This window comes from Peromyscus eremicus, chromosome 20 (assembly GCF_949786415.1).
Source record: "Peromyscus eremicus chromosome 20, PerEre_H2_v1, whole genome shotgun sequence".
Lineage (NCBI taxonomy): Eukaryota > Metazoa > Chordata > Mammalia > Rodentia > Cricetidae > Peromyscus > Peromyscus eremicus.
Genome location: NC_081436.1, coordinates 59,622,975 through 59,647,507, shown reverse-complemented (window position 1 = coordinate 59,647,507; position 24,533 = coordinate 59,622,975). Strand labels below are relative to the sequence as shown.

The 24,533-nt window shown below is 41.3% G+C and overlaps 1 protein-coding gene across 1 annotated transcript in view; it reads right to left on the bottom strand.

Moving 5' to 3' along the window:
• The window catches only part of Lrp12 (LDL receptor related protein 12), a 73,128-nt gene that overhangs the window by 5,156 nt on the left and 43,439 nt on the right, over positions 1-24,533 (bottom strand). The window contains exons 3-5 of the mRNA XM_059247206.1: positions 5,251-5,386; positions 2,940-3,142; positions 434-1,538 (exon numbers count right to left, since the gene is read on the bottom strand). Of these exons, the coding sequence (XP_059103189.1) occupies positions 434-1,538; positions 2,940-3,142; positions 5,251-5,386 (1,444 nt within the window). The remainder of the gene's footprint in view (positions 1-433; positions 1,539-2,939; positions 3,143-5,250; positions 5,387-24,533) is intronic.

Here is a 24,533-nt window from a genome sequence, read left to right as displayed (position 1 = left end):
AACACTTACACATCTCTAAACCACACTGAAAGGACTTATGGCAAACATTTGGGCCATACTTAAGTCTTTTCTCTTTTTAGTGTATGTATGTGTGCATGAGTTGAAGTTCCTGTGTGCAGGTGGAGGCCAGAGGTCAACCTTGGCTGTCCAGTAACCATGCACCGTGTTTACTGAGACAAGATCTCTCACTGAAACCTGGAGTTTCAAATTAGGCTAGGCTGGCCGGCCAGTGAACCCCAGGGGTCTTCATGTCTCTACTAGCACTGGAATTACACGTGTGTTCACTACCATGTTTAATTCTGTGTGTGAGTACGGGGCATCAAATTCAGCTCCTCATGTTTGTGTGGCGAGTGTTTTACCGACCGAGCTACCCCTGACCCCAGGGTCATGTTTACTGCAGAAATCATAAACTACAGTTTGTCTTGATACTGACCTTCGTTCAAACATTCTCAGAGAATAAAGCTTACACGTGCACCCCAATGCAATGACGAGGAGCAGGCCACAGATGAGGCTCCCTATGACGGCCGCCGTTATGACTCTGGTGGGCACAATAACCGGGCAGTTCTCCTCATCACTGCCATCACCGCAGTCATCCTGGGAATCACACACCCAGCTTTCAAACACACAGCGGTTGTTTTTACAATGAAAATTCCCTGGCTGGCAAAAGAAGCAGTTTTTCTCATCTGACCCATTGGGGCAATGATTTTGGTAGTTACAGCGGTCAGAGCGAGGGTAACAGACACCATTTCGGGAACACGGAAACTCTTCCTTTTGGCACATGGTACAATTGATTTCATCCCTTCCATTCGGGCAATGCCAATACCCATCACAGCGCTGCTGCTCCGTGTAACACCCCCAGTTCCCTCCACAGGGTATTTCCCACGGCAAGCAGAAGCCATCTACTTGGTAAGTGGCATTAAAGCCCCTGGCAGCATTGACTTTGTCAGCACAAAAATGCACTCTTATCTGTCCAGAGGAAGAAACGACCGTAAGAGGGGCGTGAGAATCGAAAGCGGTTAACACACGCAAAAGCTTCCGAGGATTCTCCTCTAGTCCGTCATATATTTTGACATAATCCCCGTAACCAGTACCATCTAGTTTAAAGTCGGTGAAGCGTAAAATGACTTTCCGATGATCACCAGTGTCTATCAGCCAGGTGCAGTTACTTCCGGGAGGATAAAAGTCTGGGTAGTTCGGAGAACTGAAAGTACCATAGAAGTATTTTAGCCACTGTCCACATGTTGGCACGTCGCAGTCTATCTCGTCGCCTAGGTCCAGGCAGTCGATGTTGCCATCACATTTCAAAGACTCGGGGAGGCAAGTGTAAACTTTGGTGTAGCGGGACAGACACTGGAACTGGCTGTAGGCACAGGGCTGGAACGCGGCAGCTGTTGGGGGGTTAGCGTCCTTAGCACAGACCTCCTCGTCAGAACCATCTCCACACTCATCCATGCTATTACACTTCCAGGCTTCTGGAATACACTTTCCATTACCGCAACGGAACTGGTCACAGGCACAGTTTGGCTCCTCAGATTTCCCTGGGAAAACGTGAGCAAGGGAAAATGGAGAGGGAAAAAGAAAAATAAAACATCCACACCACAAAAGACAAAGAGTGCATGTTTGTATAATAATAATTAAGCTCAAGTTAAGGCTTTTTAAAGCCTTGTTAAAAGTATGTTAAATTCTAGTGAGAAATTAGCACTGGCATTACACACTCAACAATTCCATTTAGTTAATGTCTGCTCCTTTCCCACCAAGTTCCCTGCACTTTTACCTCAAGATGGAAGGGATCCATTCTGTTCTGTACATATCCATTTCACTGCAGAACATTTAGTGAAATGATTTACGACACATGAGCCAAAGGATGTACTGCCTAAGAATTTAACATTTTGTAAACATAACTAAAACAGGAGACATGTTTAAAGCAAGAAAAACCGTCCAGGCGACCACTCTGCAGATATTTTCCACATTCTCCTATCGTTGTTCCTGTCTCTGTCCTCATACTCAGCAGTATTTTGCTACGCACACTGTAGTGTATTTTACAACTTAGACTTGCTTTCGATAAACTGTCATCTTAAAGTTGTTTATGCTTCATGTAATCATGATGAAATACTTCCATTTTATGGTTTTATTTTTAAAACAATTGCAAGTAGTTCACGAAATGACTTGATGATGAGCACCAGTGTCTATTACCAGGTGCAGGTGCTTTCGGGAGCATGAAAGTCTGGGTAGTTTGGAGAACTGTTCATTAAGGACAGGAAAAAGAGTGCTTAGGGAATTCTAATTATTTCAGTATACCATGCCAACTATTCCACAAGAGCAAGAGAAACAAACCGGACCCTAGCAGATCCTACGGCCCCGCTGACAACAGGCTGAGCTGTTGCTGTCTGTCCACTGACAACTCACTTGTGGATAAGGAGGTGGCAGACATACTCAAGCTGAGTGGATGGTACAAAGGCGGTGATGGTTAAGAAAAAGGCACCCCAGTGCTCTAAATTGTCCACATGTGTGACCTGGTCATGTTTGGAAACGGTTTAGGAAGAGAAAGATTACAAAGTCCAAGACTAGTGTTAGTGGGATGGGTCATGTCTTTTGCTTAAGATGTAGTGAAAATAGTAATTCACACCCCGAAAACAGACTCTGATGTAATCTTGGAGATATGGGCAAAAGCTTCCAGAACAGCCTACTTTCAAACAACTATATTAAGATGTTTTAAAAGACAGGCCTTACTTTATGAAATTAATCATTTCATTATGGTTCTATCAACACTGGATTGGATACTCCACCTTAAGACAGCTGCTGACAGTCTCTACTCCTCACCCAGTCACCTGCAGGGCTGACATGGGCCTAAGTGGACGCTGTTCAGAAAACTAAGTAAAGGTGATCGCGCAGTTAACACCACAAGATGTGGGTCAGCATGTTTCTTTTCAAAAACACACCTGAAAAATACGCCAGTCTGAAGCCTTTCCTGGACACGCTGTCATCTGAATGGAACCTGATCCAAACGTGGTCTTGGGAGGAGATGTACGGAGGCGGGACTGTGGACCCACAAGCTCTGTAACTTTCAATATTCTTGTACGTTTCTATTGTCAACCAGTCCAAACTGCACCTTCTGGACCCCTGGATATCAAAGTCCTGAAAACTAAAACAAGAGAACACCGGAAGAGGCTTTAAAAACTTTGACGGGGCTGTTCATAAAAATGAGATGTAACCGAAGACGAAACTCCAAGTCCCTGCTTCTTCTGCCCCAGCAGGACAGCCACATCATCAGCAGTCACACACCTGCTTCTACGGTCCTCATGCCTGCATCTCTCCCTGAGCTTCCAGAATAGTATTTCTCTTCATAAGGAGACAGCAGACTCCAGAACCATGCTGAACACCAGCACATGTTCCTTTGTTTATCTATTTAGGAAACGCTTTCCAATCCCGATCATCCTATAGTTCTTCACGCCTAAGCCAGAAATCCAAGCATGGAGGAAGACTGCGGGAGAAACTCCTCCTTCTCTCCAGTTAGACTGGGTCACCCACTTCCTTAAAGCAGCTCCAGCTAACATTTCCAGGACAGCAAATCAGAACCACAAAGAAAGAGAGGGGAAGGGGAAGGAAGAGGAGGGGGAGAAGGAGGAGGAGGGGAAGGAGGAGGAGGAGAGGGGAAGGGGAAGGAGGAGGAGGAGGGGAAGGAGGAGGAGGAAGGAGGAGGAGAAGGGGGGAGGGGAAAGAGGAGGAGGGGAAGGAGGAGGAGGGGAAGAAGGAGGAGGAGGGGAAGGAGGAGGAGGAGAGGGGAAGGGGAAGGAGGAGGAGGAGGGGAAGGAGGAGGAGGAAGGAGGAGGAGAAGGGGGGAGGGGAAAGAGGAGGAGGGGAAGGAGGAGGAGGGGAAGAAGGAGGAGGAGGGGAAGGAGGAGGAGGAGAGGGGAAGGGGAAGGAGGAGGAGGAGGGGAAGGAGGAGGAGGGGAAGGAGGAGGAGGAGGGGAAGGAGGAGAAGGAGGGGAAGAAGGAGGAGGAGGGGGGAGGGGAAGGAGGAGGAGGAAGGAGGAGGAGAAGGGGGGAGGGGAAAGAGGAGGAGGGGAAGGAGGAGGAGGGGAAGAAGGAGGAGGAGGGGAAGGAGGAGGGGGGGAAGGAGAGGGAGCAAACAAGAGTGCCATCTTCTCTGAAAGGTCCTGAGTTTGGGAATACTCTTTCATATAGATCACTTTATAGCTAAACATGATCACGTAGTTCCTAAAACAGGACACAAGCAAATGGTAAAAACGTCAAACAAGAACAGGAGAGCAGCCTTTGTTTAGTAGAAATGAGAAATCCAATTTTGCTTCCAACATCTGATCATGGCTCGCTAACAAATGAAAATTTGGCTTTAACTCTCTGCCTTTGCTTTAAATCAAGTAATAAGGAAGTTAACTGCAAGGATTATGTTAAGCTATTTTCTCTTTAAACACTCTGAATAACTAACTCAGGCTGGTACTTGTCTCTGGCCTTCCATTATCATGTACAACACTTTCAGAGATCTCTATGTACATGCATCTCTTACAAGAAGTCAGAGTTTCATATTACATTTCAGTTTTTAATAGTCTAAAAATATTGTTTGCACTGAAAGTTATTAGAACTGTGATTTGTTTTAGTCAACATGTCAATAAACATATATTACTACATTATATTCAAGCATACCCAGTAGTTATATTTTAACACTCTGTAATGTGATGTGTTTTATAAATTAAGAAACATTTATAGATTTGACCAGACTCCAGCACGTTTGCAGTCTTATGAGCACACACATGTCCACCTACAATTGTATTTAACTTCTGTAGAGTAGAGGAGTCAATGAATGAGGCTGAGGTTATGGCATGAATCTTTGAGTTGGTTGGTAGGTTTTGTTTGTCTACACACTGCTAAAGGTCATTCTTGACCCTAATAAGCTATTGAGCAAATTATACTTTTGTTAAGAAGTAGTTACAATAGCTGGGTGCAGTGGATTATATTTTATATGATGTGTTTATCCTGGATTCGAGTGAGGGAATCCAGCACTCTGGAGGCTGAGGCAAGAGGATTCCCAGCTCAGGACAGCATGCTGTCAGCAATAGAAAATACTGAAAACACAAGTTAGTTAAGGCATTGCTTACTTTTAAAACTATAACTTATGTTCTGCAAGGTATTTTTATATTACTGTACCTATGGCAATGACATAAATGAAATGACATAAAAAGAAACTTTATATTTTAAATAAAAGATTAATAACGTGAAAGGTATCAGAATTACCTTATAGTAATGATTTCCCCTGGGTTTGCCCTTATGAGCCAGCTACAATTGACTTTGGCAGGATACTCAGAAGGCCAGCCTGGACTCGTGATTATTCCACTCGGTGCTCTGATTTGTTCTGGAGTCTCTCCACAAGCTGGAAGACAGCCAAAGCGACCTTAGCTAATCACTACATCCCAATGAAAAAACAGCATTTCTTTAAAAAAACAAAAACAAAAAGCAAACACTTCAGAAGTGAAATCGCATGCAGGAAGATGTGGTTCAGCTCAGACAGCCTCTCTAGTCCACTCTGCTATTTTATTTTCTTCCCCTTAGAAAAAGAACCTTATCCGTACCTGGGTATTACCGGCAGGCAAGGGAATTTTCCAATTAGATCACGCAGGCATCAGAGTTTTAGGTTTAAGTATAGATCAATCAATTCCCCCATCGATCTTTTCTCAAATTTATCTTTTAAATTCATTTTATTTGTGAGCTACCTAAAGTCCAATACTTATTCAGTAAACGTACTTAGATCTTTAGGATCATCCAGTTGTTTTCTGTGAGCTTTAAATAACCATAAGATACTGAACTGCAGTTTTTGATAAAGTAGGTCACTGGATAAAGACAGTAAGACAATAAAACACTGCAAAACTGTTCCTGCACTTACTCCATTAATGATCTCAGGCATAATCACAGGGTTGTGATTTGAATGAGAATGTCTCCATAGGCTCAGATGTACCTGGTCCCCAGCCTGTGGCATTATTTGGGGAAGTTCAGGAAGTGTGCCTTGTTGGAAGAGGAATGTCACCGAGTGGGACTCTGCGATGTCAAAAGCTTCGTGCCAGTCTCACCCAGCTCACCCTTTCCTTCCTGTTTGTGGAGAGGTGAGCCCTCAGCTCTCGGCCTGCTGCTCCAGCCACCATGTCTCCTGTGTCCTTACCACCCACCCTCATTCCTCGGAACCACACGCACCCCAAACCCTTCCCTTCTCTAAGTTGCCTGGGTCCTGGTGTTTTTAATCACAATCAGAGAAAAATAATGAAGACGAGGGTCTTGAAAGAGTCCTAAACGATTGGAAAATATCTGAACAGCACGAAAGAAAACATTCATGCCTATACATGCTTTCACTTAACCAGAATCGTGCTGATAACCTGACAATGTATTTTTTCCCACTAAAAATAAAAACACTTGGCTAGACAGGAAAGAAAAAGACAAAGAAAGAACAAAAGAAAGGTTTTAGTAGAACTAAAACCTTGTAAACTATTATTTCATACAATTTTAATCAATCATATTTGCTGATGTTTAAAGTAATAGCTGACAAGACCACATAAGGAATTATTAGAAATCCTGGGACAATTTTCAGAAAAAAATGATAAAAATTATATATCAAATTACAAAAACCCTGATGAGTACTATGTTCCAATTAATTAATTAGTATACATACCTATAAAAAGCATTGCTGAGGGACAAAATGAGTGAGTGTAAGCAATGCACTTGGTATCACATACAGCCTGAACTCTGATAGTTTAAAAGATCAGGCGGCCAGACTTGTAGACAGCCAAATACCCTCACTGCAGCTACAACTGGGTAAGATCCTTCCTTTTAAACAGAGGTTGATGTCCACTTAATTTAGGCAAAGGATGATAGGAAACTGTAGTTAAAGAAATCTCATTGATGGTGTTCAAACTGTCAAATTCTTGTTCTCAAAATCCATTGTCTGTAGAAAACACACATCCATGCTTTAAAGTATGTTCTACTGCAGAGCACAGGCTCAAGCCTGGAGGAAACCAGAATGCACTGCCCAAGGGTCAGATGCAAACCACTTTTAGAACATGGAGAGTCATGGCTCAGAATACGGGGCTCTTACGCCAAGGGCTCTGCCTTCACGCCCAGTCACAATCAAGGCTGCTGTTCCTCACTTACTGATTGATCAGTTAGTTACTGACTGCCATCACTAAGTTTCATTACTACTAAATTTCTTGAGCTGGGCATGGTGGAACGCTCCTCCAATCCCAGTGCTTGGTAGGCAGAGGCAAAGGATCAGTCATCTCTGACGACACCAAAGAATAAATTCCCTCCCTTACAAGAAAAAAGACTGATTTTAATGAATGATGGTTCAGAAAAAGACTCAATTTCTCCAGTGTAATTCTATTATGAGAACTTATTGAAAATAAAGTACAGCTTTTTTTCCATTTCATTAAGACAGCCACAACAATCTCATGAAAAAAATTCTAAAGACCTTCTTCCTGTTACTTTATACCAAAGCATTCTGGAACTCTGGATGGAGTCAACTGTGACACAGCATTAAAACCTCCAACTTTGAAATAAACACCAGACTAACTTTAGGGAAAAACTAGAAGGATTATTTTATTATTACTATTATTATTTTTAAATTAGGTTTTAAGAAAAACAAAATCCAAGTACATGAGAAACCAATAGGTGGTGCTCACATACCAAAAATTAAACTTTTGTGTGGACACAGGACACATGTAAATACGTATAAACACACACAAACACATATGAACATGCTTGAGTAGACCTGAATGCACATGGCTGAGCCACGCCACCGAAGACAGGATTAATTATTTTAATACTTATTACACTTATATGTCTATCCGTATTCTTAGTGACATTATTTTAATGCATACATCGTTCCCCTCAGCAAATACAAAACTAAATTACAATATCAAAGATTTTCCTTGAATTCATTTTGGATACTCTGACTTTGTTTTGCACATTTCCAACATGCCAGAATTTGGCATTTTGTTATAGTGGCTTTAAAAGAACCTATGTTAATGAGATTCCACGTAAATACACATACCATTATATACACTTTAAGTCAGCGTTAAAATATCAATCTCCTCAAATATTTACCATTCTTTTTGGTGATCCATGCCATTTTAGTCAATTCACTCAAGTGTGTGCATTGGGTACATAGATAAACTCTAGCACAATCATAACATGGCCTTCTATACCTAAGAAAGAATGCATTAAATTGCTAAAACAAACTATTAAAATCTTCCTTTTTGGTTTCGGTGAAGAGTTTGTACTGTACTGGCAAATTGGAATGGCTCTCTCTCTCATCTGCCATACTGGCTTGGCTATAGTATAAACTACAGTATAAACTGACTTAGTTTGAACTTCTCCTTGTTAACAAGGAGTTACTCCTTGACTGCCTCACATCTACTTCAGCCCTCTTGCCCATCTCGTTCATCTGTGGTGCATTTCCAAAACCTACCCAGGATAAGCAGAGCATCTCTTTCTTTCCTTGTGTCCCTCTGATCTATTAAAATCAGACCTTCAATCCTAACCTTGGCCATAGAAATGACACTCACACACCACTCACTGCCAAATCCGGTGGGTCCCCAGTCCACAAGATCTTTCTAGAGCACCTGGCATTACCATTTTTTGCTTCTTGTTAGGGTCTACTCCCTTGACTGGCTGACACACATCTTCTGTAGGTTTTCCGGGATTCCTTCCCCTTCCCGGCCACTCTGATCAGGCAGTGCTCATGGTGTGTCCAGAACCTTTCTTCTCTTTACACACTCTTACGATCTCAGCTACAATCTACAGGTTATGGCTTAAACTGTAGCCAGGGACTCTGCATGGTCAAGTGCTCACTGGACGTTCCAAGCTCACATTCAGTATGGCCAGAACTGTGTGTCTCCCAAATCCTCTTTACTCTATATTCTACATCTTCACTTGGCTCCAGCATCACTTGGTCAAGAGAAAAGGCAAGTGAGTAAAATGGAAACTATTTAAAAAATACCACAGGTCATCTCAAAAATTCAAAAACAAGATTTGCTAATGAGAACTGGAGGTTTCAGCTGAGAGCCAAGCTTGCTTTCCCAACCTGTCACCAAAGCCCAGCCTTAGAGTGTCTTTCAACCCCAGTTCTTTCATTATGTTAGCACGTTATAAATGCCCCTATCCCTTCTCATCCTAACACTTCAGCTCTGATGTTTAACCTCAACTAATTTGAAGTGGTTTACTGTGTTTAATGTGATCAAATTTAAGCTGCTATTTTCTTGCTTTTAAATGGTTATTTAAACAACTGACACCAAGCAAAGGGTACTGAAGGTGTAAACATAATTATTTTGATAAAGGAATTCTAATGCTTTGATTGGCTATAGTATGGTCAATGAATAATATCACAATGCCAACTCAGACTGGTGAACAGTAAAGCCTGGACTGCTCCGGGAGCTGGGCTTGGCTCAGCAGGAAGGAGGGCAGAGGGAAGCTAATATGTTGTCCACAAAGAATGAAAAAGTACTTGCTGGATGAAAGTCGGGATGAGGATGGGGGCAGGACACATATCCCCCAAACTTCACATTTATAACTTTTTAAGAAAGTTTATTCATTTTTTAAAAAATTTCACATACATTGGTGTTTTGCCTGGATGTATGTCTGTGTGAGGAGAGTGTTGGATCCTCTGGAACTGGAGTTACCGACAGTTGTGTTGCCATGTGGGTACTTGGAATTGAACCCTGGTCCTCTGGAAGAGCAGCCAGTGCTCCTAACTGCTGAGCCATCTCTCCAGCCCCCATTTATAACTTTTTTGTTTTAAAACAAAAACACGTGTATTTTTAGCTCATTTAAACCTTACCTTTCTAGATTTTGATAGAACTCTCAATTTATATTTCAATCTTGATCTTCTTTTCCTATATTCATTCAATCCATGCCTTCTCTATTGCTTATACATAATTATTTTAGCTACAGTCTAGTTAATTCTTCGATAAGAGTGTAATTTAAATTGGCATACAATAAGAATGTATGTAACTGGCAATGGGAAGAATTTTGTTAGTATAATGTAAAATTGTATGAAAAATATCCTGGCATGCTAATGATCTGAAGTAGGAGTTTTTAGTTAAGAAAAAGTATTTAAAAAACAACAAAAGCTCAGAAGCACCTTCCTGTATTAGAGCTGCCTGTTTTCTTCCGGATGCTCATCCTGGGACGCTGCAAGGCCACCACTCTGGGAAAACAAAGCGCCTTCCCAGGGAAGGATTTGTCTGAATCTTATTTGTTTGTTTTATTATATCGGTCTCTGAAACAAACGTCTTGAAGAGACACGCATGAATCCCGGCCTATGTGGCTGCCCAAAACAGACCAAGTCTAGGTACAAAATGCCCTTAGATATCTGACCACATGAGTATTCTGACTGGTATTTCATTTGCTCTTTCTATACTTATAAAGTTAAATAGTTCTAAAAGATCTGCACCAACACCACTTCTCAAAAGTCCTGTTATTTTAGTGTGTGATTTGTAAAGCATGAGGTGTCTAAGAACATACATACACACAGACACACACAGCAAAAATTGTTTAGTCTTTGTTCACTTTGCTTTCTTTCTTTTTCTTTTTTCTCTTTTCGAGACAGGGTTTCTCTATGTAGCTTTGGTGCCTGTCCTGGATCTCGCTCTGTAGACCAGGCTGGCCTCGAACTCACAGAGATCCACCTGGCTCTGCCTTCCAAGTGCTGGGATTAAAGGCGTGCACCATCACCACCCGGCTCATTTTGCTTTCTTAATTAGCGACATCAATTGTTTGTTCCTTGACAACAAACAACAACCCCTTGCCACCACCTCCCCATCCCAAATGTACTTAATTTACTTTGGTGGGCACCTTGAGCCACTAACAAAAATTCACGCACGAATGATGACACACGTCTACAGCTTTTATAAATTCCTCATTAACTCTAGGAATAGAACCCTGCCCCCACACCAAATGGCTCCTAATTGCTCATTAAAAAGATAGCACCTCGCTAGGGTTGGTGGCATTTGCACTTGGGAGGTGAAGTCAGGAAGACTGGGACATGGAAGCCCACTTGGGCTATATAGCAAGACCCAGCTCAGAAAGCTTCCCCAAACTCAAGCAAACAAAAAGAAAAAACAAGCAAAAAGAGTAACATGATGACAGCTTCCAGCTCGGGCCACATCATATTTGTAGGCACACAGAGTGACCAGGTTACAAGCCCTCAAAGTCTAGTGTTCATTCAAAGGGTTTAAGACGAATTGCTAGACGGTCTTATTAATAAAAACCCGGAGCTAGACATTGGGGTGAAAAACTGAGAGATCAGAGAAATAGGACAAGCCGCAGACAACCTCACCTCATCAACACCTCAGTCTCCAAAGAGACCTACTTCCTGTATACCCACGCCTATATGCCTTTCTGTTCTGTCATCTCATTTCCTCTCTCCGCCCAGCTCTGTCACTTCCTGTCTGTCTGTACAGCCCTCCAGACCTTTATGGTTAGTGCTGGGATTACAGGTATGTACCACCATGTCTGGCTCTGTTCCCAGTGTGGCCTTGAACTCACAGAGATCCAGACAGATCTCTGCCTCCTGAGTGATAGGATTAAAGGCGTGTGCTACCACTGCCTGACTTCTATGTTTACTATAGTGGCTGGCTTTTTCCTCTGATCCTCAGATAAACTTTATTAGGGTACACAATGTATTGGGGACACAATACATCACTACAAAATGGTATCTAGTATCAGGACATCTGCAATGAGTCAGAAAACAATGACCTGTTTCCAACCCTGGTGGCTAAGGTTCACCAGGCTTAACCATGAACTGCTTCTATTTATCATTCATCGGTTCTCAGGAGAGAATTTACTGAAGGATGAGTAGGTTGAGAAGTCCTTTGATGGCTTTCTAAGTAAGATTTTGATATTAGAGTCCCAGTTTAAAATAAAGATATCTTTGTATGACTTAAAAATTAAGCAAAATTAGTAAGAATACAAGACTTTAGGTTTCTATTGATATTTTAATAATCTTACAGTAAAAGCACAGACCTGTGGTTGTAAAAGGAGATTTAGGTCCTTTTTTTTTTTTAATAGGTCTTTTTTTTTTTTTTTAAAGAAGTCATTTAAAAGTGGAAGGCTTCACATGACTTTTATTAAGATGAGGATGGGAGAGAAGAGATCATGTCAAAATCATGTCAAATAAATCTTTCAATTTCAGATTTCAAGGTTTTTAAAGCTTGGAAAAAGAAGTTAGCAATGAAATTTATGATTAGACCTAAAGTACTTGTAAAAGAAAATGTACTATTCCCTGTTCAATGGATGAAAAACCAGGATGCTTTTCAGAACTGACAGGGGTTGATACTTCATGGCAATAAATAGTTGAGATTAAGAGGGACATGAAATGTATGTGGTTCTGGGTTTTATAAATCACAAAACTGAAATACAAATTAGTAAATTACACTCACTGGCTACTAAATTTCACAAGACAAATATGAAGGGCATAAAAAAGAATTGATATTCCATGGAAATAATAGCTGTGGAAGGATGTACAATTATTAGCTGAATCTAAGAAACACCACAGCTACTATAAGAACTATGTTATGTAATAAGGTGGGCATGGTGGTGCACGCCTTTAATCCCAGCAGAGGATTAATCAGGAGCCAGAGGCAGGTGGGTCTCTGTGAGTTTAAGGCTAACTTGGTCTACAAAGTGAGTTCTAGGACAGCCAGGGCTGTTACACAGAGAAACCCTGTTTTTTTTTGGGAAAAATGTAATAAATACAGGGCTAAATGATGTCATATGTATTTAAAGTAACTTAAAGAAAATGCCATACTTAAAGGTAAACAAACATGGTATACAGCACTTCAAAATAATCTTGACAAGATAATCTGAGTGCATCCGTCCCTGTCTGTGAGTCTGTCTTGGCTAGTGTGGATGAAATGAAGTCACTGCGTTCTTCTAGCTGGTTCAGAACCTGCCTTCTCCTGTATCTACTCGCATATTAAAGAAAGAACTCTCTGTTCTCAGCTGTAACCTTTCCTTTTCTACACTTACACAGTTCAGGGGGTTTGTGTAAGGTCCGTGCCCCCCCCCCCCCGCCCCATTCAATCATACCATGTGTGTAACTCCATGTATGGGAAGAAGAAAGATAAGCTGGAAAAGAAAACGTGTAAGAAAACACTAGTTAGAAGGGGTTGATTCCAATAAGAAATATATTTTGAAAAGCAAACAAACAAACGCCATCCCTGGGGCTGGGGAGACAGTTCAGTTGGTCAAGGGCTTGCTTTGTAAGCACAAGGCCTGGAGCTCACTCTCCAGTGCTCATGTGAAGACAGCAGGTGTGGTGGAGGTGTGCAATTACCCAATCTCTTTGCTGGGGAGGCAGAGACATGTGCACCCCTGAGGCTCACTGGCTGGCCGTCGGTCTATCCTCCTCCACAGACTCCAGGGCAACTAGAGAGCCTATCTCCACCAGGCAAATACGTGCTGGTGGAGTGCTCAGTGATCATAGGTATCACAGCCCATCATGGTTCAAGGCACATCATGGAAGACGATCAGAAAGACTGTAGGGGCCAGAGGTTGTGGAGAATTGCTGTGGAACAGTGTCCTCTGGACAGGACGAAAGACTCATGAGCTGCACTCATGAACTCATGCCTGCATAAGACCTGCACAAGCTCAAGCCAGTGGACACTCCAGCCTAGGTAGAGAGAGGCTCCTGAACCTCAGCCCTAACTGGATGACAGCTGGGAGAGGCAGATTCTTTAAGGGTGTAGCTTCGAGTAGGTTACCATGCTGCAGCGCATGGCCTCGGTGGACAATTAAAAAAAGGGCATGGAGTTGGGAGGGGGAAGCAGTGGGTTCTGGGAAGAGATGAAGGCACACAAGAGTAGGTGGATAAGATTAAAATACATTGCACACACATACACACACACAATTTTCAAAGAATTAAATATTTTTTTAAAACCAAAGGGGGTGGCTTCTGAGCATAGCTTACCCAAGATGACCTCTGGCTTCCAGACACAGGTATGCACAGGTATGTGCAAGTATGGGACTCATTAAACACATGGCAAGTATTGTGGCCATGCAAGTCAAAATCAATGAATTTGGAAAATCTGAACATATTGTTAAAGAATTAGCATAAAAATCAGACACCTACTGATCCACTGCCAATTCAGAACAGTAGCAGTATGAAAACTTAAAACCATAGGCCCTTTGAGAAGCCATAAGGCAGCATACTACTGGAGAAGCTTCCTAAAACATATACATACATGAAAGGAATTTAAATGAGTCACCATATAAAGGGGAGACAATGCCCCAATCAGACATCCAGTAAAACCTCCAGTGCTGGGAATGGGTTATATCTTGGTAAGTTGTTGGCCAAAGGAGTCCCACAGACTCCCCTAAACACCATAGGCTCTTGCCATGGAGTGACACTGGGTGTATAAACCCCACACCAGGGCGAGCCCCCATACCCAGGAGGAAGTGGCCATCACAAAACCAAACCCATGTTGTTTGTTTGTTTGTCTCCACCTTTGTTTTGCTATTGTTTGTCTTATTAATTTCCTTTTCCTTCTTTCTTTCCTTCCTTCCTTAGTTTGTCTGTTTTGACTTTTCTTTTAGGGGGTTGGGTTCCTGGTTTTTTTGTTTGTTTGTTTGTTTTGAGAGAGACAGAGAAAGAACATGAAGGTGGTAGTTAGGAAAGTTGGGGAGAAGTTGGGGCAGAAAAGTATGATAAAAATATCACATGAAAAAAACTTAAATAAAATTTTCTTAAAAAGTTAGTTTACAGTGCTGAGGATGAGACTTTTGTTCCAAGTCAGAAGTTTACAGTTCCTAAGACCTTTGAAAATCATCAACATGAAGAGTAAACAGAGTTTAGCCTAGATCCCATGGCTATAATAACGTTAAAACCCAGGGAATATGCGTAGTTTTACAGTTTCTAAAGAGTAAGCCCTATTTGTAAAAACCTGTCTAGGAAAAGCACACAGCACTAAATTATTCCCTTCAGAATGAACGACAGCATCATGCTCAGAGCAGGTGTCTCCCTCCCGCTCTCCCAGGCTTACCCTTCCAAGGCTCAGCCTGTGGCACCATTGGGAAGCTGGGGGTCTTTAGGAAGGGAGGAGACACTCTGCCTGCAGGCCATCCCTTCTGGTCCTCATCCTGGCAGCCATGGGGCGAGCAGATTCCTCTACTGTGAAATGCTGTCTTGCCACAGGCCCAACTCAACAGGTCCAAGTGACTATCAAATGAAACCTTAAAACTATGAGCCCAAGTAATGTTTCTACCTGTGAGATGATTAACACAGTCAGAGAAAGCTGACTAAAACAGTACTCGAGACTCTACATTTGATGATGAAGAGAATGTACATGCAGGTACCCATGGGTGAGATGCTGGCGGCATGGAGTAGAATAGCCATAAGGAAGCTGAGGAAGTCTTCTAGATTCTTAAAATAACAATAACAACAAAAGAAGAAAACATTCTTTTGAAGAGAAACAAGGAGACAGCAGCTAAGGCTGGGAGAATGAAGCATTCTCCCAGACAGGAAGAGAGGATGGAGAGTGAGTCTGGAGAGCAAACATGCTAATCCTATGGGCCACTGAGAACACAGGGCTGACGAGCGAGCGCGTGGGAATCTGCATGGCATTGGAGAGGCCCTCTGTGAGATGCCATGTGAGGGGGAGGATGGCCCTCTGTGAGATGCCATGTGAGGAGGAGGATGGTCCTCTGTGAGATGTCATGTGAGGGGGAGGATGGCCCTCTGTGAGATGTCATGTGAGAATGAGGATGGTCCTCTGTGAGATGCCATGTGAGAATGAGGATGACCCTCTGTGAGATGCCATGTGAGGAGGAGGATGGTTCTCTGTGAGATGCCATGTGAGAATGAGGATGGCCTTCTGTGAGATGCCATGTGAGGATGAGGATGGCCCTCTGTGAGATGTCATGTGAGGAGGAGGATGGTCCTCTGTGAGATGTCATGTGAGGAGGGAGGATGGTCCTCTGTGAGGAGGAAGGATGGTCTGCAACTGGAACTGGGAATACAAAAGCTCCTGGACACAAAGAGCGTGTCTCCATTGCAGTTCTTCTACCTTCTCACTTGGCCGTACACACTTAGTATCTTCACTTGAGGCTCTGCTGTCCAGAGTCCTAAAGTGAGTTTCTGATCACGTGGCACCGTAGCAGAGCTCTGTCCTAAGAGAACTGTCAACACTGAGGATGGACAGTCGGAAGGGAAGGGAAGAGGCTGGGCATGAGTTAGACTCCCTAAGAAGCACTCCAGAAATCACTCTTGTATTCTCTATACGACGTCAGGAGGCAGCTTGGGACTAGAGGGCTACAATTGAGAGTTCTTCCTTTTCTTGTAGAGCGCCCAAGTTCAGTTCCTAGTACCCATGGCTCACAGCTGCCTGTGACTCCCGCTCCAGAGGAGTGGACACCTCTGGCCATGGGAACCTACACTCATACACACACATATCTCCACACAAAGGCACCTAATTTAAAATAAAACAGAAATCTTTTCAAAGGGCAATCAGAAGCACCGAGAGTGTCTCTCATTGCAGAGCTGTTGTGAATGGTTCAGAAGGCCCTGGGGTTCAACGGCCCTCCCCCACAGACAACCAAACACTTCCTTCAATGGAGAGGATCACTAGCATTCTAACAGCATTATTTACTAGTCTAAAATGGGGAAATCTTACTGCAATTTTAAAGGGAAGAATGAGCACAAGTGGGGAAATACAGTAATCTGTCATTCCTACACGGCTCTCATTACTCACACCAGTTATTAGAAACCCTGCATCCAGTGTTTATAGCTCACATGAATATTCTCCTGCATTAGTGCAGATATAGAAGGATGGATATATCAACAGAATTACTCCTGTTACTCTACGTGGCATTCCTCAAGAATCAAATTATTTCACTTGGACATTAGATCTAATCAAAGTAGGTAATTGCATGATTTCTTGAAGATCACTAATGTTCATGACAAATAATGAGAAAATGTTACATGGTGGTAAAATAAAATACCCAATAAAGTCAGAAGAGGTACAAAATATTGAAGAGGAACTCTGGAAATACAGCAAACTATGCTATGAGGAAAGAGTGAAGCTGAATTTAGTTACACTGTAAGAAATTAACCTTCCCTAGGAAGCTTCTAAGCACTAGGAATAATTCTGAAATTGCTGGCGAAGCACAAGATAAGACGAACAGGGACAACCCAACCTTTCATATAGCTTTTAAAGCCACGAGGGTATTTTTTTTCCCTGCAAGGGCATAAAAATTCTTGTTATGGTGCCTACATTTTCTAATTTATACACTAGAGAATTAAATGCTGAGCAAGTGATTATTCCTATTTCCTGAATGGGGAAAACTATTAATTTCTGAAGCTTATGGTGACTCTTGTGGGAAGCCTAGAAGAAACGAGGCAGGAAGCAGTACTTGGCAAACAAACTGGCGTAGAGTTCATGATTTTCCAAACCATCTCAATCAGCTATGACACACTGTAGGCTCATATCTAAGTCACTGTGCCCTTTTTGAAGAGTAATAAACAAAACGCATCTAATAGTCAGTGTGCTAAAGTGAGACGTTGTATCGCAAATCCTAATTGGTCTTAATAATAAAACCCGGAGCCAGATACTGGGGTAAATGCTGAAAGATCAGAGAGACAAGCCACAGCCACCTCTTACCTCGACAACTCCTCAGCCTGAAAGGGGCCAAGTTCCTGTCTCCGCCCTCCTTAAACATCCCCACCCAACCATATCACTTCCGGCTTCCTCCTCCCAAGTGCTGGGATTAAAGGTGTGTGCTACCACTGCCTGGCCTCTATGGTCAACTAGTGGCTAGCTCGGCACTCTGATCTCTAGGCAAGCTTTATTTGTTAATGCACAAACAAAATATCACCACAAGGAATGAATAAAACTATCATCTCTACTGGGCAGGACACAGGAAAACTTCCAGCTACAATCTCCTTTGTTCTGGATATCATATTTCTGTTCATGCGACTGAAGATCAAAAGCTCCCTTATTTATCCTGGGCTCTGTTAGCAAGCTGATAAAAGTCCAAGTCACCCACCTGCTGCTGGTTTGGTGCAAGAATAACCAAGTACTAGAGACAGTCAACTTACAAAGAAGAACAGATTCTTTTGGCTCACAGTTTTGGAAGTTTGGTCACATGACTTGGCTTCACTACTTTAGATTTTTGCTGAGATAACATGGTAGAAACCTGTGATGCCTCGTGATAAGCCAGAGCACAAGATAAGAAGGGACCAGGGCCCTCCAATCACCATGGAGGACAGACTGCGGCTGTGGATCACAAGGCCTCCACTGTCTGCAGCTCCCCAGTGCTCCACCAGCTCCCAAGAGCGCTGTCTTGGGGCCTAAGCCTTTAAGACATGGACTTTTTTTTTTTTTAAACAAATTTATTTATTTATTTACATCCTGGTCGTAGGTTCCCCTCCCTCCTCTCTCCCAGTCCCTCCCCCACCCCCCTTTGTTCCCACCCCCAATCCACTTCTCCATTTCTGTTTAGGAAAGGCCATGTCTCCCATGAGTATCAACGAAACATGGTATATTGAGTTGCATTAAGACTAAGCACCTCCCCATGTATTAAGGCTGGGCAAGGCGACCCAGTATGGGGAGTAGGGTCCCAAAAGCCTGTAAAAGAGTTCTCACTGTTACGAGTCCCACAGGAGGACCAAGCTACACAACTGTAATATATAATGCATGGACCTTTTGGAAATGTCCAAACTAAAGTACCCACTAAGCACTGGCTGGTACAGTAGCTACATAGAAGATTTACCAAAATTACAGATAACTAATATGCAACACACTTTGAAAAATTATTCTCAAAGCATCAGAGTAGAAAAGAAAATATTACATATGTGAATGTGTTTGTCTTATAGCTTCAAGGGGTCTTGCCCACTCAGTGCACTGGACCTGTTAATCTGGATGTACTCCACTTCCATCATCCAGCATCACACACTCTCACAACGCAACATGCTTCCACTATAGTCTAGTTACTCACCCAGTTGTTCTAATGCTGAGTTTACTCACTGTTCAATATGATAATGTAACGTGAAAACACATTATAATCTTATTAAAGCAGATATTTAATAGATAGTTGATGACATATAAAACATGATTACATAACATTAGAATAAAATACATTATCATATAGTAAAATATTAACAAGATGAAGTTATACAGCATATGATATAAAAATGACAGCATCTCCATTATCTCCCTAAAGCTCACAGGGTGCTCTACTATGGCATCTGGAGTACTTCATGAACAGGCTCTAGGAAGGTGGGCAGTTCAGAGTATTCTGTGTTAATGTGTGTTGCTTTCCCCAAAATCGAGTATCTTGCATCCCCACTCACTGTCTTTGTCTGAAGGAGTTTCCTGGGTTCTTATTAAGTTCTTTTTTATATTCTCTAATCTTAAAAATCTTAGTGGATTCATTATCAACTAGAACATAGTAACGTCTCACATCTTATTTGAAACATAGATACAAGGCATTGGTTAAATGAAACAGTGAAATCCTTTTTGGTTGCTTCAGCAAAAGATCAAGGTATTTGATTGAAAAATGGTGAAATATTATTAAAACCCCACAGAAAAGACACAAGACCACTGTTCATTCCTGTAACTTTCTATATCAAAATTAATTATATAGCACTATCAAATAATTGCCCTTTAAGTTTTATTTCCTTTTAGATTCCTTACTTACAAGCTCTTAAGAATTCTAGAATTAATATTTTATCAGACTAAATGTTCTTCAGTGAAACTGTAAAATACTACATTATGATATTTAAAATAAAAACATGTCACGTTACCGTAACGCTGTGTACATGACATTATTAACTCAGGTGTGAGTCAACTGCAATTCAGACAGTAGTTAAGTCCACACCCCCGGCCCCTCTTTTTTAAGGCCACAACTAAACCATCAGTTGTAACCGGCTTTGGGATCAGCAGTGTGATGAACCTAAGTGTCAGAATAGGCAGCTATAAAATGCAAACCCACGAAGGTAACAAGGGAGGATGATTTTGAAAGAATCAATTCTGACAAAAAATAATGTTTAAAAACTACTTAAGTCCGGGGTTGGGGATTTAGCTCAGTGGTAGAGCGCTTGCCTAGCAAGCACAAGGCCCTGGGTTTGGTCCTCAGCCCTGAAATAAAAAAATTAAAAAAACAAAAACAAAAACAAACTACTTAAGTCCACACTTAGTTAATCTATATTTCAATGAAAAAAAGAAACAGAAAGGAAATGAACATAATTGCTTCCAGGTTTGGAGGAGAAAAGATTGACTGTAGATATGTGGGAGAGCGTGGGCAGAGGCAGGGACATCTGGGAGAGTCCAGAGTGGACATGACCCTGAGCCATGTGGGGAGAGGGGGACAAGGTGCAGCAGCCAGAAGGCCCAAAGAGTAGGTGAAAAGGGCAGGGAACCAAAATGGTTGGAACATAGAGGGTAAGGTGGCTGGGGGAAGGGCAGCCCAGCCCCTGGGCTGGAGAAGTTTAGGGTAGGGGCAGGGTATGCCAGCCAGGAGGGCCCTGTCACAGGGAGAGAAGGAGGGAAGCTGGGAGGAGCTGGAGGCCATGGTCTGCTCTGATATGTTCAATAGTCCCTTTAGCCATTTGTTCCAGGGTTGAAACCTAACAATACTAACAAGGATTAAAGAACTTGGGAAGCAATATTCTTTTCTTAGCTCTCATATGTTCGCTCCACCTGATAAAAGATTTCATATCAAATGTAGAAAAGACTCCAGATAAACTAACCTCATTTAGAGCATTCAATTATTGATATTAAAAGGTAGGAACATAGAGGTGTCTCATTGTTGAATTGAATATGACATGCCAGTCTTAACATTAAAATAAAACGAAAAACAAAACAAAATAAACAAAAAACCCTTTCAGTTGTAAAAGGATTAAGTCCCCAAATGTGTTCTAATTAACGATCAGAATTAAAAAAAAAACAAAAACAAAAACCCGAGCACAGTTTTTGTCTAATTTATCAAGAGAAGTCAATCTTACTTTTTGTTTACAACATTGCATTGTTAGGCTATGAATCAAAAAAAAGAGCAATTAATTTCTTTTTTCTTTTCTTTCTTTTTTTTTTTTAAAAAAAACAAGAGTAGAGAAAGTAAAGGCTAGGACTTGATAGAAATACCACAAGGAAAAGTATTAAGCAAGAAATGATGATCATACCTCATGTAAATGCTCACATATGCTGTAAACAGCTGTGTCCAGTGGTGCAATCCCTTTGGTACAATAATTCTACTGGAATTTTATACTATGAGCACAGTCTTAGAAATAAAAACATGCACACATAAAAATATATTACTAATAATACATGTATCTTTTGCAGCGTGATCCACACTAGGGGGAAATCACTGGACAAAGCTGGTGGTATGCTCCACAACATTAACTGTAAGTCCTGCATGATGGGAACTTTATGCATTAAAGTAATGAACATAAACATGAATAAAAATAACAAGTAGTCTATAAAAATTTAAATGGAAAGGGCAGAAGCTAAGATTAGTTATAATTCAAGAGAAAAGACAATTTTTAAGATATGCACAGAAAAGGTACAAGTGAAATAAACCAAATATTACATATACTGTGACAATGCATCATGACAAAAGTATCTCTTACATTTTAAGAGACTGGAACTTTTGCTGGACTTCACAGCTAGAGTTATCAATACATCTTGAGGTCACTTAAGGCATGACTGCTAGCCTACTGTGTACTCAGCCTGCTTGTTTAAATTGCTTTTAAGAGAATAATGCAGCAATCAACCTTGCTTGCCTTAGAGTTCCCATGTAATCAGCTTTAACAGCAAACGCATAGCTGCAATCTTAAATGATGTACTCCTCCATGCCCCAGCCCAGAGCAATGCATGTCTATCACTGCTGAATGCAGCGAACACAAAGGTTGAAAGTGATCATCTAAGAGAGTATCCACCATAAATGTTGAATGCACCATTTGGATACTGGTTAATAAACAATGATTTTGCTATCTGGATCAGTTAAAGTAAGTGACTTAGTCCCTTGTAATGCTATTAAAGATTTCTGTAAAATATTCCTCATTCCTTCCCCATGTGATTCACGGATTCTTCCCCAGCTTTTTGTGCTGTTCAATAAATACCAAGGGGGCCCTTTGTTAGGGACAGACAAAGCGACACAAGAGATAGACACATGAACAGACACAGGAACACAGTCACAAGATTTACAATCCTTCGGGCAGGCACAGATTCAGCCTCATACAGCAGAGAGAGAACACAGAGAAGATAAAGCCGAGCATTAAAATTTGGACTTGTTCTTGGTTAAATGGCCCCAAAGGGAAGTGCTTTTACTTCTCTCCTTAATGCAATATACAAGGAGGCTAAGCATAATAGGTGATTTTCTCTCTTTTTTTAAACATTTAATTAATTTATATTTTATGTATGAGTGCTCTGCATGTATACATGCATGCCAGAAGAGGGCATTAGATCCTATTATAGATGGTTGTGAGCCACCATGTGATTCCTGGGAATTGAACTCAGGATCTCTGGAAGAATAGCCAGTCCTCTTAACCTGAGGCATCTCTCCAGCCCATAGGTGATTTTCATTATCTTAAAAAAAAAAAAGAATAGCCAAAATATAGCTTCTTTACTCCATAGAATGGAACATGTTTTAAGACAGGTTGATTATAACAAGCCCTTTGTACGAGTTAAATAAATGTATTTAATTTTTAAAGATGTATTTAATTTAAACTAAATATTACTCTAACTTATGATATTGACCTGATTCAAATAACTAATATTTGATTATTCTTTTCTTACTTTTGATTGCTTCTAAATCAGGTTGGTTTTCAAAAATTCTATTTATTTATTAATTACAGTTTCATTAAACTTTAAAAAAGTGAAAAAGCAAAAAGATAAATAGGTCTAAATTAAAAGAAAAATATAAAAATAAAATATTTAATATATTTTTCATATTCACAGTCACTAGACTTTATAAGTTAATTTCTTATGCCAACCCGTAGTCATAAAATGAGCAAAAGACAAATAAACATCTCTTGTAAGTGTTTTGAGGAAGAAAATGACAGAATGAATCGTCTATTAGAAACCCAATGTTGCAAGCCTGGGGACCCAAATTGTATCAGCAACCATAAAGCAGCAAGTCCCTCCAGATGACGTGAGTGAACAAAGTAAGCAGCCCTACCATTCTCACTCCGTACACCATGGGAGCCAAGTCATGCACTCTTCCCTAGACACAATCTCTAGGCCTTTTGCACATTTATTATCTGGCCCAATATGCTAATGACTTACCTTAGCACTTACTATACTAAGACGCCACAGGTGCAGTTTGCACATGCTCCCTTCTTCCAGGAAGTAGGTTTCTTGAGATCCATTACCTACTCTGAGGGTTCGCCTTAAGTGTAACTTGACAAAACCTATAATCACCTGGAGACAGGCTCTGGACACGCCTGTAGGGGATGATCTACACTACTGAATTACACTAACTGAAGGGAGAAGAGAATCTGAACTGTGGGAGGGGTTGTTCCCTGGGCAGAGGACCTTCCACTGTAAATGGAGGAAGTCGGCTGAGCATGTGTTCACCCTTCAGTAGGCTGCCATGGTTTCCCTGCCATGATGGACTGCACCTTGATCTGTGAGCTAAAATAAACACCTTCTCTCTTAATTCCCTTTTACAGGGTATTTTATAAAGTAATGGAAAAGTAACTAAGGCACTTACTCCCCCTATTACTGGGCCCGAGGTCCAGATCAGTGCTTTAATATATGCAGAATAAAACAAAGTCATTACAGATAAGGTGAATATGCATCCCAATTTGCCTTGGATGGTCCTGATTTTTCCTGTGGTAAAAATATTTTTTAAAAAAATTCATTTTCAAAGTGTACTAACTGGACAAAGTATAACCTAATTAAAAATCTTCAGCAGACTTTACAGTGTGGACAGCTGGAGCAGGGGGCTGCAGAACCAAACAGAGTAGAAAGGCTTAAGGTGAAGGCTGAGTGCAGAACAAGCAGCACCACACAAGCCTGAGCTTTGCTTCTTCAAGGGAAGACATGCTCACATTAGAGTCTGCTCAGGCGAGACATCTCAGTCTGTGACCCGCACCAAAAGACCTAACTCTATTGGATGCAAGGATTTCAGAAACCTTTACAGCATGTATTTTGCTAACCTCTAAATATAAAATCCAGATTGTTCTAAAATCTGAAAGTTTTGTTGTTGCTATTATAGATTTGGAGCATTTTAATGCTCTACATAAATTTCAGAATGTCTACATAAACATTCCAGTCCCCAAACACTCCAAGCCTGAAACACTTCACACAAGGGATAACAATGTATGTATAGTTTCCCTAACTGGACAAAGACTGAGAAAACATCCATTTATTCTCTTTAATGTATAATAGGGATAGGTCTTATATGCTGTTCTTCATAGAAGAATGATTTTTATAAGACTAACCTTTAGAAAAAATACTCTGTATTAGTAATATTTTGCTATCTTCTGAAATGGAGTATTTTATTGACATATAAACCCACATAATTAAAATACACATTGT